The 17,287-nt window shown below is 33.7% G+C and overlaps 1 protein-coding gene across 2 annotated transcripts in view; it reads left to right on the top strand.

Moving 5' to 3' along the window:
* CUL3 (cullin 3) overlaps positions 1 to 17,287 on the top strand; it is a 90,172-nt gene that overhangs the window by 53,658 nt on the left and 19,227 nt on the right. For both annotated transcript variants that reach the window (XM_033112067.1, XM_033112068.1), the window contains 6 exons: positions 7,082 to 7,242; positions 8,212 to 8,326; positions 10,458 to 10,686; positions 14,457 to 14,602; positions 15,338 to 15,514; positions 16,766 to 16,936. In XM_033112067.1, coding sequence (XP_032967958.1) covers positions 7,082 to 7,242; positions 8,212 to 8,326; positions 10,458 to 10,686; positions 14,457 to 14,602; positions 15,338 to 15,514; positions 16,766 to 16,936 — 999 coding nt within the window. The remainder of the gene's footprint in view (positions 1 to 7,081; positions 7,243 to 8,211; positions 8,327 to 10,457; positions 10,687 to 14,456; positions 14,603 to 15,337; positions 15,515 to 16,765; positions 16,937 to 17,287) is intronic.

Genomic DNA, 17,287 nt, shown 5'->3' on the forward strand with positions numbered 1-17,287 from the left:
CATTGCGTTAAGCCTTCTTAAGTCATGTTTATTCATGTTTAGAAAGGGAACCCTATTTGAAAACACTTAGATTTATTACTTGCTGATAGAAGATAGCCTAGTGTTTAAGCTTGGGAAAGCAGGTTCAAACATGTTCTAACAGACAGTCGCTACTTGTTACAGAGTTATTTGCTTGTTTGGTCTTTTTTGAAAAATGAGTTTTAACTCTTTAGGGTTTGTCTCTAGTTTCTGAGTAGGATAAATGTTTAATATTTATGAAGATTTTCAAAATTCTGTTTACATTCCTCTTTTCCTATCCTCTTTTTTTAAAAAACGAAACAGTTATAGGTCCTCTTGGCTGTGAGGACAAGAAACTGAAAGAATTATTTAAGAGTTTGATTAACCAACTTTACAATTTGCTTGATAAACCAACTTTCAGAGCTATTTGCTATCATTTGAATGGTGGTCTTTGCCTAAATGAATAGCTGCCAGTGACCACAAGTGGGACCAGGCAAGGAAGTGTAGATGAATGCCTACTAATCCGTAATTGCCCTTGGTTCATTAGTGGTTTTAAAAGTACTGAACTATTAAAAGTACTACTGGTATTTGAAGCAAAAATTTTATAAACTGCTTCCTTAAACACTATAATTAAAACAAGGGACTATTGTATTTATATTTGTAGTACTAAGTTTTCAGAATTGAATGTGATCCAAAGGTTAGTTTTAGAGTTTGCTTCCCAAATACCTCTTTAATTGTGCAAGAAAACATTGTGAAATGAGACACTAGATATGAGTGATACTGTGAAAGGGCTTATAATTTGTTTCTTTCCTTGGGTGCACCATTGTTTACTGTGCCAATATCCACTTATCCTAGTTTGCTTTCCTTTGACATAATGACTGTTGGTTAAAAATATTTGCTAAATAATTTCTTGCAGATAAATTAAGTAGTAAGAGTTAAGTTACTTTTTGAACTTCATCAACAAATTATTTTTGTTTTATTTTGGTGTATTTTTAATACCATTCTCTCAGTAATGAAGCTGTTTAGCTCACTTACGAAGTCACTCCTTGTCTTTCCACAGGTGTAGCTTTCATGATTTATATTTTTGCATAGTGCATCTTGACACCTCTAAGGATGCTTTTGCATGCTGAGTTTGATCTCACCTACATTAGTTAAATATTTAGGTGTCTTGGTGGATTAGGTACCTTGGTGAAGACATCAGTTAAGGGGAAAAGGCAAACCTTTTCCAAGATGGTGGGAGTAGTAATATCTGTGGCCTTGTAAGGCCAAGCACCTTGTAGGCTGATGTCCTCTTGCTACTAAGAATGAGAAGAGCCCTAGGTCATGAGTAGGGGTTTTACATCGATATCAGCTGGTTGAGGTTCCCTTTCCTTTTGTAGCAGAGGAAGAAAGACTACAACTCTCTACCTCAGCTCCTAGAGACCTGTCTGTCCTAGTTGATGCTTTTAAACAGATGGTACTTTTTTTTTTAATCTAGCTTTTATAGTTGTTCTTGGCAGGTTGGTCTTATAAAAGCTATTCTTGTAAGAATAGAAGTGGGAATAAGTGGAATAGGATTGTGAGTTAGGTGTCGTGTTACAGATGAAGTGCTTATAAGTTGGTTTGTCAAGCTAATTATACAGACGAAGTCAGAGACAAAAGGAAGCTGACTTTTTCCCAGCTCTGAAAGCGGACAATGAAGTGGTCCTATCATTGATTACTCCTTCTCACCCCTTGGTCCGTCTGGTGTGTGAAGGTTCTTGCCCACTTCAAGTTTGCTTGGCCTAGGAATAGCGATTCCTGAGAGAACCATAAATTCAGAGATTTAAAATGTAGCTTCTGTCAGTGATGATGAAACTCACATCCCTTGAGTAAATCAAATGTTTGATTTAGACATTAGGCTTTCAAACGTGTTTTTCAGCATATTTTATATTTAAAATGCCTGCATTCACTCATATATGAATAGGATATGAAACTGAAAGCAGCAAACGAACAAGACAAACAAGCAAGAAAAACAGCTTGGTGGTTGTGGGAAGGGTAAGTGGGGGAGGTAGAGAAAGGTAAAGGGGCGTCAAATATATGGTGATGGAAGGAATTTGACGTTGGGTGGTGAACACACAGTGCAATGTGTAGATGATGTAGTGTAGAATTTTATACTTGAGACCTATATAATTTTACTAACCAATGTCACCCCAGTAAATTTAGTTTTAAAAATAATTGGAAAGGAAGAAATAAAACTACCTTATTTGCAGATTAAAAAATGCCTGCATTTTGGGATAAAAAGGCAAATAGAAGCAGCTACCAACCTTCTACCTTTGCTGAGCTCCTTTCAATAGATAAATGACTAATGTTGGATTCATATAAAGTACATTTTGGTCAAAAAGCCTGAGATTAAAATATTTTTAGATTATTTTTTAATATTATTTCTCTCTTTTGGGATGATTTTATCTTATCCGTACTTTGAAATTCTTTTTCTTTCTTTCTTTTTTTTTTTTAGCTAGGTGAGAAGTTAACTAGAGCTGGGATTTTTAAATAGAACTTTTTAAAAATTAAATACTAACTTAGAAACATATACAAAATAAAAGTCCTACAGTGATTTAAATGATTAGAGCTACATTAATACTGTATTACATAAAATCAGCCAGTTATTTTTTAACAGAGTGATTCCTGTTAGAATCTGTGATGAAAATGCTGTTGTGTACCCACAGGCTGACTTCCTTCTGGTAGTCCTAATAAGCAATAAACAGAAGATTTAGCATGTTCATTTAGCAGTTGTTTTCATATACATCATGTGAAGATCACAAGTTACTGTGCATGTGTGCATGCATGCATTTCTGCTTAACATGCACACAAACATGAGCGTATGCATGTATAGCTCTCCTTTTGCTAGATGTAATTAATCATGCACACCAAACACTTAATATAAATCACTATTTGGTATTACTAATTTAAATAGCCACACTCAAGTGTGTGGGTTTTCCCTTCTCCATTTATGAACTCTCTGGTATCTATAGTGAAATTTCAGGGTTAACAGGTTTTCTTAACATTGTATGTCATTTAATTATAACCATTACATACACCTTCACAGTTTCACATTAAGAGACAAAGGTTCAGTTCTTACACTGCAACATCTTTATTTCCCTTATCTACAGTCACCTTTCATGGAATTAAATGGCCTATGCTCTGCTCAAACATTCCAACAGGGTGCTCCCATCCTATTTCCTGTACTGAAGTTTCCTCCCCTTAGGCAGTGTACCTGCAGGATTCATCAGCTACACCTGACCCCTTTTCTCCCTTTCTGCGAGAGGGCTTGAGATAGCAGGCGTTTTGACCACAAGGTTTTAGATTTACCTACTTGGGTAGTGTTAGCAATCCTGTGTTTAGGATTGAGAAGAGGGAAGCCCAGGGAAGCGGAGACTGGTAACAAATAGAAAGGGAAGAAGTAATAGTGAAATGTATCTGGATCCCTGGTATATGTTAATTTTTTAGCAGAGAGTTGACTTTCATAGGAAATCATATTAGAGTTTTAGAGATACCTTAACCATCCCTTTGTGTTACCTAGGACCAGAGTGGATAAATGACTTACTCATGGTCTCACAGCCAGTTAGTGGTAGAGACAGAGATCATACGAAGAATTCCTAACTCCACATCCAGTATTTTCGTTACTAAAAAATTTACTGTAATTGATACATCCACTTTAGAAAAAACAGTTTGGCAATTTCCATGTGACCCAATACTTCTACTCCTAGAAATCTGTCTCAGAAAAGTAAAAGCTTATGTCCACAAAAAGATTGTACCCAAATGTTCATAGCAACATTATTCATAGTAGACAAAAACTGGAAATAGCCCAAAAAACCTTCAGCTGATAAGTGAATAAACCAAATGTAGCATATCCATATAATAAAGCACTCTTCAGCACTAACAAAGAATGAAATGCTGATAGATGTTAGAATATTAATGAACCTTAGCAACTTTATGCTTAGTGAAAAATCTGACACCAAAGATCATATTCCAATTATGTGAAATGTCTAGAAAAGGAAATTTGTGGAAAGAAAAAGCAGGGGTGCTGGAAGTGGGAATTGACTGTAAACAGGCTTGAAGGATTTGGGGGAAGTGGGGTGAAAAAAATAGTCTAGGACTGGATTGTGGCAATGGTTGCACAACTATAGAAATTTACTGTGAGTTAAGGACTCTTAAAATAAGTAATTTTATGGCATGTAAATAATACTGCAAGAAAACCAAAAAAGGGGGAAACATTAAAAAACTTCACTCTTAACACTCTTAATTTACTCTGAAGATTACATTATATGTGCCTTTTGTTTTGTAATTCTCATAGGGAGTAGTACCCTTTTACCAAAAACAATAAAATCTGACCTAATTTTTGACATTTCTCTTAGCCTAAATTAAGAACATTGTATTTCTTAAGAAAGAGGTTCATATCTTAGTGACATGTTAAACTTGGTAATATCATATGTACGCATACAGAGGGTGCCAAAAAAATGTATACACATTTTAAGAAAGGAAAACTGTATTACAATTGTAATACTCAATATACTCATATACCGATAACAAAAGATGAATACCAGTCACATTTGACTTCTGCAGTTATAAGAGGTGCTCAAAGCAGTTACCATCAGCGTCCAGACACTTCTGATTATAGCAAACTACTGCTTAAGCAACGTTGACCAAAGTGTCCACTTGGATACATTTTTTTGGCACCCCTGGTATATATCCTTTACAAGATTTGCTTCATGTCCCATAGCATGTAGTTGAAACTTACAGTACTTGCAAGAATCACCAGTACTTTCTATTTTGCTGTGAAACAGCCTGGTAACAAAGTTCTCTCACTGCTATTCAATTACTTTCCAGTATATCTTCTCTATTTTGCTCTTACCAGTTGAGCTTTGTGCTCACTGAGAGTCAGTTGTACTTGTTTTCAAACCTGTTTTATACCAGCTGTACTTCTTTTATTATTACATAATATAATATTGTGTAAACGAATCAAATGGTGTCAAAAACAATAGAATTTGTTCTTTGGCAAATTAGATCAAATGTTTTGGAAAAACTTGACAAAGGCAAATCACCAAATATTGGTTCGAATTAGGTGTGGGTAGTTTGAAAGACTGGAGTGGAAATTGTAAAAATCTCGAAGGATTTTGCATTCAGCTTGCTTCACAGTTGTCTCTTGTTCATACTACATCTTACTGAAAATGAAGAGAAATGTTAGACAATTTATTATGTATGAGTGTGTGTAACAAAAACAGTGTCAGTAATTATGGGACTTATGTTGAAAGAAAAAGTCTTGATATCTCAAGGAACATTTTTATGTGTTTTAAATTAAAATGTTTAAGATGCAGGTATATGTGTATTCAATAGTTTCTCTCTAACCACACATGTCTTTAGTTAACCAACCAGTTACTGGTTTTGATTACATTGGGTAAGAGTGATTCTGTATATGGTACTTTGATGTAATACACATGCATATTCAGACCTATAAAAATCAAATTTATAAATAATTTATACAGTAATTGGAGTGATTATTTTCATAATAAAAAGGATTCTCGTTACTTTTTAAATTATTAGATTTATGCCAGTTTTTTTAAGTGCATCTTGTTTTTTTATGCTGAAAGGGGCGCCAGAATCTAGATAAGGGGAGGTTTGGGCTTGAAGGTCATGAGAGTAAAGAGTAGCTTCAGCGAATATGAAACAGTGAGAGCCATCAAAAAGGAGGAGGGATGTGGTGTGGACGGGGGTAGTGAGGGGGGATTGGAATTTCAGATCTTGAGAATGAAAATGTGAAGTCCAAGAACTTGTCGGAGAAGTCATCAATGAAAATTTTGAACTTGCTAAAATTGGTGTCAGGATTTGAAAAATGTGAGCACTGAAAATTCTGATAAAAGAGCAGCTTTCTCGTAGCCACTAGATATGTACCATTGTGTAAGATAAATCAAAGAAGGTTAGAGGAATGATGTCATATGAAAAGAGTGCTGCTCCTGGAGAATTTAGTTAAAATTGGTTGGAAGGTTGATCAATGCCATTTTAGTTGCATTGCCAACATGGTAGAACTTCTGTTCATGTTCTCCTTGGAGCTTTGTTTGATGTTGCTTGTAATGACAGTGTTCCTTTGAAAAGTTCAAAGATCACAGTTTGCAGTGGTTCTTAACTGTTTTTGGATTACAGATGCCTATAAGAATCCGGTGAAAGCTCTGGGCTCTGTTTCCAAAGTACTTATGTATGAACAAACACAATAATTTTTATAATTTTAGGAAGTTCACAGACCCACCAAAGTCCAGAGAACAGAAAGGAATTCTGTTACTAATCCTTTTGTGAATTAAAAACAGTAGTTTTATTTCAGTGTACTTTGGTGTAAATACAGATTTTCAAATAATGCACAAAATAGGACTTTTATAGCCAGTAATTCTGGATTACATGTGCTCTATAAAGTGAGACACCTATAATCATGTTGGTAAGAACTTGAGAATAAGATGACTGCTAGTAAGTAATCTGTTTGAAATGACAGTAACTAGAGGTGTTTTAATGGTGTAATATTTAATGCTACTTTATTTATAAGCATTAGAGCCTTTTTAATATTTACCAGTAAGCAATTAACGTTGTCATTTGGATCTGTATTTCATTCAGCTCTCAATTTTGCTTCATAAAATATGATCTTCAAGTACAGTATTTAATAAAGTCAGAACCATGTTTGGGCATGGTATGTATGGCTTTGAGGAGAAAGGAACATCTGCCTGCCTTGCTCTCTACCTTTCTCCTCTACTTTCTGCTTGCTTGCCTCCCTGGGTCTGGTGCTTGCTTCCCCCTGTCATCCCCCACCCCCCGCACCCCTTTTTCTTAGGTTAAATGGGCAACCACTTATAGCCATTGTTTGTTTCTATAACAATTGTAGAGAGTTACTTTTCTATAATTCAGGAGGTAGTCAAAATCTAATTCTATGTTACTTAAGATAGTTTGAAGTGTTTCTCACCTGAAAAATATATTGCTTTTGGAATTTTATTTCCTTTATATTTATTATGGCTCACAGTGATTATTTTTGTGTCTGCAAGAGTTATATTCATATTTCTATGATTTTGTTTTGTTTTAACTGCAGGACCGTGTATATGTACAACAGAATAATGTGGAGAATGTCTACAATTTGGGGTTAATTATTTTTCGAGATCAAGTTGTACGTTACGGGTGTATTAGGGATCATCTACGACAAACGTTACTGGATATGATCGCCAGAGAGCGGAAGGGAGAAGTGGTGGACCGGTATAACCATGTTTTTACACTTTGGGCGCGGGTTTCACAGTTACATCCTGGCAGCCGATCACTATCAGAATTTTATGAAAGCTTATTGAAGTTTGATTTTCTAGTACATGAAAACCCTCAAAAACCTGTATCACAGTTAACAAAGTTACCTAGATTTTCATTTAAAAAGGACACACTTCTGTTTTTAGAAGAGACCATCCTAAGCTATTATTTAGTATACTTTTTAAAAGCAAATCAGCCATTAGTCTTCCCATTTGATTTTTCACGTATTTTTTTATTGCTGACATTTTGGGTTTTCTTCGTCTTTTCCTTTAAGGGCCTCTGGCTAGGTTTCATTCTTAACATAAATGAAGAAAAATGTTGAACATAGTCTCTAAAATGACTAAGAATTACTGTACCCTTCTGTCATATTCTTTCTCCCTTTCTAACATGATCACAGTGCCATTTTTATGACTCTACAGCTAGAGTAGCTTGAAATAATGCAATACTGCTTTCTCTGCTTCTCTGTATTCAAAGCAACTGTAAGGTGAAGACTTACAAAGTTCTCTTTATTTCAGCTGTGGTGCTTGGTCAGGATTGCCCAGAGCTATTTGGTATAAAGCAATGACATTGCCTAGTAGTCATTGTATGTTGTACCATGTCAAGCAACACAGCCTCCTTCCCTCCTCCCTGCTTCCCGATAAGCAACCTTTTTGTTCTGTCTGTGTTTTTAAATACACAGAAATCTTTAGACAGCTTTAAAAGTTTTAAGTTATCACAGCATGACAGCAACTTGAGATAAATAGCTGTACAAGTCAAGATATACTTTCCATTTAAAATTACTTTAAATCTTGTGTTATAAGTGAGCTGCTTCCGGGAGATTGGTCATTGGTAAAAAAAAAAGTTCTGAAACTCTAGCTACTTCTGTTGTATTTTTACATGAACCTTTAATGTAATTTGATTATCAAATGGTTTAACTTCTTTTGACAGAGGCGCAATAAGAAATGCTTGCCAGATGTTAATGATTTTAGGTCTTGAAGGACGATCAGTTTATGAAGAAGATTTTGAGGCTCCTTTTTTGGAAATGTCTGCAGAATTTTTTCAGGTAATTAGTGACAATATAAATAAGTGCTCATTTAAGATGTTCTTAATTATTGAATATAGTTACTAATTTGAACATTTTGACCTTTTTTTACTGAGGCCTTTGGGAAGGAATGTGCAAAAACTACCCTTCAGCATACCTACCCCACATTCTCACATTGCAGTAAAGGAACTCATTGGAGAGTTTGAACTTACACACATTATGTTTTAACTTATGTGTCATAAGACATATAAATATAGAAATAACTAACATTTTATTATATTTACATGTTACAAATTATTTACCATAAATTCACAGGCAGTGCATCATTAATAAAGTCTTACTGTTCAGGCTTTTGAATAGTAATATCAGTTGCTAGTAAAATAAAGGTGGGAAAATGCATGATCCCATAGTGCATATGTGTCTTAAAGACAGTTGATTGGGAAATTATAGGTCAACAAGTACAATTGATGCAAATTTGTGGCAGTATATGCAACCCCAAACCAACTAAATTGCTAAAAGTGAAGCTTAACTAGTACTAACTTGTAATGAAATGAGGATGATAACTAAGTAGCATGAGGAACGTAAGAAATATTTATAAGTAATGATAACCAGGTTCTGTCTAGCTGAGCCATTTACAATAGGAGCTTTGTAGTGTTGCCAAAACAGACTTAGTTGAAGACTAACTTAAAGTTTTTACTCCAGTAGTACACTTTTTAAAAAAATGAATACAAAATTATAATAACTCTTGGTAAGTCAGTAGGTCATTCATAAGAGCCACTAGATATATTTAAAAATGGAACTCAGTGAATTTTGGTGTCAGTTTTACCCATAAAGAAACAAAAGAATGGGCTTGCTTTTTTTTTCTTTTTTTTAAATCAGTTTATAGCCCATGAGGAAGACCTTTGTAGCCTACACTGGTGAGCCTGGACTATGCTTTAGAAACTATTAACTTCATAATGTAGCAACACTCTTTTTTCTCTAATATTATAGCAACTAATTCTGGGTGTTTTTGACAATGTTTTTGACCTTTGCATTTGTTTTAATTTCCTTCATTACAGTGTAGAAATACCAATAGAAGATAAATTGTCCAGATTCCAAAATGTACTGCAGTGACACTATGTATGTGTATGTAAATATACATAATATGTACTATTTTTAATCGCAAGTGGAGAGAGATGGTCTCACCAAGATTTTTGTTTGGTGTGTTAATGTCTGTTCTTAGAAATTTGATTATTTTCAAGGATTAAAGACTGCCTTTGGCTAAGAAAGGAGGAAATGTTTCTAAATTTCTGTGTAGTTCACAGCAACATATTTCCTACCTGTTGCCCCGAAGATAAGGCCCAGCCGGACCATCAGCTCTAATGCTGCTTTTGGAGCAAAACTTAACATAAGGCTCAGTCTTATATTACATTATATTATATAAGACCCGGTCTTATTTTACTATAAAATAATTTTACTATCTTATAGTAAAATAAGACCAGGTCTTATATTAATTTTTGCTTCAAGACGCATTAGAGCTGATGGTCTGGCTAGGTCTTATTTTCGGGGAAACACAGTATTCTGTAAATCTTAGATATATTCATTAATCCTACTATCAAATAGGTTAAAATCAGTTGAGTTAAATTTTATAATTTAGTGGAACTTCTATAAGGCTGGTGTTAGCAAACGAGAGTAATAGTATTTCAAAGCTCTGTTTCTCCAATTTCAGTATATATACTCTTGAGATTGGGAGTGGGGTGGCAGGAGGACTTCAGAACTGGCACTAGCAGTATGCCAGCAAAACTAGATGATAAACGTGATGAATCTTTCTATGCATAATTTTACATTGAAACAAATCAAAGAAAAATTTCATGCTCTCACTTGGGGTCAAATGCTTCATTCTGGCATGTGCTTACTTTTCTGCTATTTGGAACGCACTGGCAAAGTTTGAGAAACACTGCCTAAGATAATGTATTAATTTAATTTAGTCTTGTGTAAATGCTTTAAAGGATATAGTTCAAATGAATATAAACTATATAAAATGTGTGATAAACTATATAAAATGTTAGTGCATATGGTACTTAGTTTGGTTTATAATCAACACTATAGAAACGCAGTTAAAAGCACATTTTGCTTCTATGTTTAAAAACAACAACATGCTTCTTACTTGCAGATGGAAAGCCAGAAATTTTTAGCAGAAAACAGTGCTTCAGTATATATAAAGAAAGTAGAAGCTAGAATTAACGAAGAAATAGAACGGGTGATGCACTGCCTTGACAAATCAACCGAAGAGCCAATTGTAAAGGTGGTTGAGAGGGAACTCATTTCTAAGCACATGAAAACTATAGTAGAAATGGAGAATTCTGGGCTAGTACATATGTTGAAAAATGGAAAGACAGAAGGTAAGTGTTAGCAATTGAAAATAAAATCCTTATACTTCTACCAAGTTCTCAGCAGTAATATTTTTATTTTCTTAAAATTAAAATAGATTATGAATGTCAGTTTTTAAGAAGTTGTGGTATGTATCATTAATTTATCACTTGCTACTTTGACAGGATTTAATGGTACAGTCTCTTTACTTTGTTTTTCTTAACCCAGAAGATAAATCTAGTATTGTTGGTGAGACCAACAAGCTCTTCATCTATTTCTGTACTTTGGTTTTATATACTAGAGGGTTTGGACCCTATAGTCTTACATACTGTCCTGTAGTTTTTGTGATTCTTTTAAAAATTGAAATTCTAATCTTAAAATTTTTGTAGGCTTTCCTGTGAGAGTTAATTGTGATGATAAGGGTGCCAAAAATGCAAAAATAGGTGTCTTCCAGGTCGGTATATTTAAATAATTTAGTAGATTGGTTTGGAGGACTCAAGTTATAGACCGAAAAGTGAGTAGGGTGAATTGCGTAAAATTAAAAGTAAACATTTTGAGATAACGGTAGCATTTACTCATTTTGGCTATTTACCTTTTCCAGAAAACGATATTTTGTAACCTAGAAGAAATAAATGAAAGAATAAGAGTCATGTTGTTCTCATCCTTAATTTCTGAAGCTTTCCTTTAAAACCATGACTTTATAAATCACTGACATGGTATTGAAAAATAAACAAACATGGTACTCTTGCTATTCTCCTGCTTCTTAGATGAAGTCTTAGCAATATTTTAGCCACTTACTTCTTATAAAAGAAGCACATACTGCCTATTGGGGTCAGGACTAGGTAGGGAATGGAAAAAATATTTTAAGTGAATAATTCTAAAGAGAGGAGGTAAGAGAAGAGAAAAGAAAGATGGTGGGAAGAGAGGTTGTTCCATGCTTCCTCTAATGAAATCCTTGCTTTGTGTTTTGAAATGGTTACGTTTCTATATATATGATAAGTTCCTGAAAATTGTACATAAATTTGCTGCTTTTATTAAATCAGAGAAAGTGAATTTTTAAAAAACCCTCCTGGTAAACCTTTTTTTATAAAAGTGAAAAACAAAACAATCATCGTTAAGTATGTTTGTCATGTTTTCTGAAATAATCCTCTGAATGGCTGAGGCCTAAGTGAAGGGTTAGCAAACTTTTTTTTGTAAAGAGACAGATAGTAAATCACTTAGGCACGTGAACCATATAGGAAACTACTCTTCCCTTTTGTAATAGTGAGAAGCTATACATAGACAATAACACAAGTGAATAAAATTGACTATGTTTCTAAAACTCAAAAAATATCAACTTCATTTGATTTTTTTCCGGCAATTTAAAAATGTGAAAACCATTCCTAGTTCATGAGCTGTACAAAAACAGACAGTGGGCTGTATTTGTATTTGGTTCATGGACTGCAGTGTGAAGACCCCCTGATCTAAATGGTCCCTGGCACATTCGGACTTTATGAAAATCATTTTCTCTAAAACAAAATGAGAATTGATAAATTTTCTAATGTACTATTTACCTATTGAGTTAATGGTTTCTTACTTTGAGGGAAGAGAGAGGGTGGTTGGAGAGGAAAGATTAAATGGACTGGAGATTAGGAGCCATGAAATGTTTGATGGAGAGGTGGTTGGGCATGCCTGAATTCAGTATCTCTGACTTCCACGGAGGCTTGGGTTAAAGGCATTAAGTATGCCTGACACATATGGCAAGTGCTTAATAGGTACATAAATGAAGAAATAGCAGAATAGCTACTTACTGTAGTGTACTGTGTAACACTTAATATTTTCAGCAAGTAAGCAGCTATCTGATTCTAAATTACATTATAAACTCCTGGCTTCACTTTTCCTGTCTTTCCACTAGACACCTGATTGCGAAATGTCTTAATTTTGCTAGACCCTGCTCTTGAGCAGTTTGTCAAGAATAGGTCAGGAGCACAGCTTCACTATTATGAAGCCAAATGTCTCATAATATAGAAAATGAAAAAAACAGTTGTCCCACCATAATGGAGGAGGAATTGGATTGGTTAGCAGATGCAGATAGTACTGTGAAATTCAGTTCAAATGATAGCTCATTTTATTGCTTTGTTGTGTACAGAAATAATGACATTTAATTTTTGAATGCAAATAGTTTTTATTTTCTCTTTCACATTCTCCACTATACAATATATTTATGTACAGTGAAATACAATGAAATTGTATTAATTTACATAAAATTAAGTATATGACATATAATTAAGCAAAACTGTAACAACACAGGAACAGAATAGGTAAGTTGAGAACCATTTTGTTGGAGGTATTTGATATGCCAAATTTATTGTACAGTGTATGTATCCATAAATTACTGTTGTATTTGTAATAACTGTTTTTAACGTGGGAAATTTGGTAGTAAATCATTCCAAATGTGAGAAACTAAGTTTTTTTGTGTGTAAATTACTTTGAACATATATTATCGATGAAAACATTTTCAAATAAAATTTGCTTTTGCAAGTCACTAAAACAAATTTTAGAAGCTTTTTTTTGTTAAACTTGCTTCTGAGTATTTTTTAAATACTTAAACAACTTTAGTTTTAGGATCTAAATTGCTCTTATAAATATAGACCAGGGTAGCCAAATTATAGCCTGTTTGCCAAAATATGGCTCACCACCAGTTTGGTTGGAAAAAAATTTCCAAAAGAGTATTTCATTACACATGAAATGATATAAATTTTATATTTCAGTGTGCATAAGTAAGTTTTATTGGAACATAATCATGCCCATTTTTATGTATTACCTATGGCTTCTTTCTACCTACAATGGCAAAATTGAGTAGCAGCAGAGACTGTATGGTCCACAAGTCTAAAATATTTACTATTTGATGCATACAGAAAACATTTCCTAGCCCCTGAACTAGAAACTGCTGTTTTAACTCCATTTTCAAAAGATCTTGATTATAAAACTTTTTTATATCATTATAAAGTTCTGACACTGTCGTCTCCCAGTACATTCTTATTTCAAAGAAACGCTAGACACATGGAAAAGCAGTATTTTAACTCCACATTTTCTTGATACAAAAAATGGACAGAGTCCAACCTTTTCATTCTAAATAAAAACAGTGTAGTTAGAAAAACCAATTTTAAAAATACAGATACTGGTTTAGGACATCATCTAGGAAATCTTAGCAATTGCTCCGAGGCAAATATGAAGAATAGGGATTTATGCTGTAAATTTCATACAAACTTGCCCATAGTATGTAATGAAATAAATAAATCCTTTTATTTTATTTTTTATCATTTGAACTTTTCATATATACATGCTTAAAAATACCTGTAAGACTAATTGGTTTTTAAATTTTTTCCTTATTATTTTGACTACAAATTACACCATAATTAAAGTTATCCTTTCAATAGACATTTTGTAATATTACTGGGTTCTAGATTAGAATTTTATAGGATAAATTGTACAGAAACTCAAAACTGCAGTTTTCATCTTTTATGGCTTTATTATTACTATTTGGGCATCTTCTCCATGTAAACTCAAATTGCTGAGACATTTTATTGATGCTTTCAAAGCATCGCATCTGAAAATTATTTCATAAATTACAATAACCATTAATTAGCCTATTTTTTCCTTTTTTTCTATTTTGCTGGGGGTTGTTTTTAGTAGTTTTTCATGTCAGCAAATGGTTGTAATGGAGAAATAATTTTAAGTATCACAAATCAGCATGAACAGAGATTCACATTTTTTTCTTAATCTTTAATATAGCTCATTTGTGTGTTCTTTCTAATTGCAGACCTTGCTTGCATGTACAAGTTATTTAGTCGTGTGCCAAATGGTTTGAAAACGATGTGTGAGTGTATGAGTTCCTATTTGAGGGAGCAAGGTAAAGCCCTTGTTTCTGAGGAAGGTGAAGGAAAGAATCCCGTTGACTATATCCAGGTAAGTGAATACAGAGGATGCTCTGTAAGTTTATGATAAAGTGGTGTTGACAAGTGCTGCAAAGGTCATTTACACTAAGCCACGTGTTATGTTTTTGACTTAATTTTCCCAGTGATAAACTCATATGTATAATTATCCTGAAATATTTTAGAATTTTGCAGGTGTGTATACTTGCAACAGCCAGACTGAGCAGCTTTTCATTCTGGTGAAGACCTTGTTTAAATAGTCTCAAGAAGGAAAGTTATTCTTTCTACTTTGTTGTATGCCTGAGTGTTCATATACTTCAGTGTGTTAAAAAAAAACACCATGTGTTAAATACTTCTTGTTTCAAAATGTTTTGCTTTTAAGCAATAATATGAATATATTAAGCTCCAAGTTTTTCATATTTTAATATAAACAATGAGCTTTTTTGGTACATTTTTAAAGCTGTTTTCTCGGGCTTGCCCATTTGGTCAAGACAAAGGAGGGTGAGAAGAAACACTGAGGAGGTTCTTTGATTCATCTTTAGTAGAATAATACATTAAATGGAAGGTAGACTACGTCTCTCATCAGTGACATTTTTAATAAAGGTTTAAATATTGGCTTGAAAATAATAATATAGAATCTATAAGTTTAACACTGAATGCACACGTTTATTACCAGCAAAGTTGAAATAAACAATACATGTTCATATGCGTATTGTTTATAGAAAGATTATTATAATGTATCTTAAATTTCTTTGTTTTCGTTTGAAAGGGCTTATTGGATCTGAAGAGCAGGTTTGATCGTTTCCTCCAGGAATCGTTCAATAATGACCGGCTCTTTAAGCAAACTATTGCGGGTGACTTTGAGTATTTTCTCAACCTCAACTCCAGGTCCCCTGAATACCTCTCATTATTTATTGATGATAAGCTGAAAAAGGGAGTCAAAGGGGTAAGTATAATGCATTTGAAAATATGTTAAATTTTATTTGTAGATACAAAATTGTACATAAAATGAGGAAATCAGATATAAAATTAGGGAATTTTGTAGATATAAAAGTAAGTATAGCGCTTTGCTGTATTTAAATGTGTGCTGTGATCTGTGGAAAGGATCCTTTAAGGTATTTGAAATGGTTGGAGGTACTTTGATTTTTCTATTAACGTGTAATTAACATCAAAAACAAACAACTACACGGCCATAGTTGTTAACACTGTGAGGGTTAGACGTGCTATAGAGATAGTAAGGAGCTGAAAACAGCTCCCCGTGGCACTGGACACTGTTGATCTCATCTGGTTCTGGGAGTTATATATTCAGTGATACTTGGAAGCTAAGGATTTGAAGGCATAGACTAGAGTAACTGCCAGAAAATAGTTTCTAAATATTCGGAAGCTCAGTTTCAAACGTTTATTATATATTTGGGATCTTAGAAAATCAAATATAATAGGAAAATCAAATTATGCAATATTGTGATCACTATAACAGGAAATCAAATTATGCAATATTGTGATCACATGTAAATTGATCTTTTGGACTTCATCTTGGAGTATTTGTGAGACAAAATGGAAAAGCAACAAATGGCCACAGATTTTACAGGGCGCTATAATGAAGAAACAAACAAAAGGAAGATCACCAAAGACACAGAATAGAAAAGACTCATTTGTTTAGTCTTCCCTATTTTTAAATATACGCTTAATACAACCCGCCACAGTATTTTCTTTCCCTTAATTTAAAAAATAAGGGCCTGGGGACTTTTTAATCTTTTTGAATTACAACAAAGTATTTACCTTTCTATTTGTACAATTTAGATTTTGAAAAGCTTATATGAAAATAATCTGTCTTTTGGTTGTGTGAGTTCCTGCCTACATATTACACAAAGGCATTCTTTTTTGCAAGTAAAATTTGATTTCGTCTGTTCTCGGTCATCCTTTAATCCAGCCATGTAGCACTTCATGCCTCCATTTCCGTGGTCGCCATCTAGGGAATGGAACTCCATGTCAGCCTCTGACTAAGGCTGCACTAGATAGGATGGCAGCGTTGTGCTGTGCTATTAGGAAGTCGGAGGCACTTGCTCAAACATGGCTCACCAGATATTTCTGTTTGTTGTCAAACAGTATTGTTTTTAAACTGTAGATGAACTATGGTGTTATTTTTGTGGAACTAAAATTTTGTAATTATTAAATCATCTTTTACTTGATTTTGCAGCTAACAGAACAAGAAGTAGAAACAATATTGGATAAGGCAATGGTCCTCTTTAGGTTTATGCAAGAAAAAGATGTATTTGAGCGTTATTATAAACAACACTTGGCAAGGAGACTTCTCACAAATAAAAGTGTTTCTGATGACTCTGAAAAAAATATGATATCTAAGTTAAAGGTAAGATGTATGTAAGATGGAATGAAGTGCACTTAACTGATGTGTATCACATGATTGAACACCAACATATGATTGGAAAATATTTAATTGATTTTAAAATGTTTACTGCTATAAATAAAGCTAGATTTTTTTTTTTTTTTCTCCAGCAGGCTGTATTTAACATTTGTTCAAGTTCTGAGACATTCAGAGTTTGCTGGAATTTCTTTGTGTGACAGGATACATTCATGGAGATCTGGGTAGGGGTACAAGGGGAATATTACTATATAGTTCTGTCACAAAGGTGTGGGCCATGGACCACCTATACCTGTGTCACCTGAGATGCTTGTTAAAAACACAGAGTTCTGGGGCCTA

Source organism: Rhinolophus ferrumequinum, chromosome 8 (assembly GCF_004115265.2).
Source record: "Rhinolophus ferrumequinum isolate MPI-CBG mRhiFer1 chromosome 8, mRhiFer1_v1.p, whole genome shotgun sequence".
NCBI classification, from domain to species: Eukaryota; Metazoa; Chordata; class Mammalia; order Chiroptera; family Rhinolophidae; genus Rhinolophus; species Rhinolophus ferrumequinum.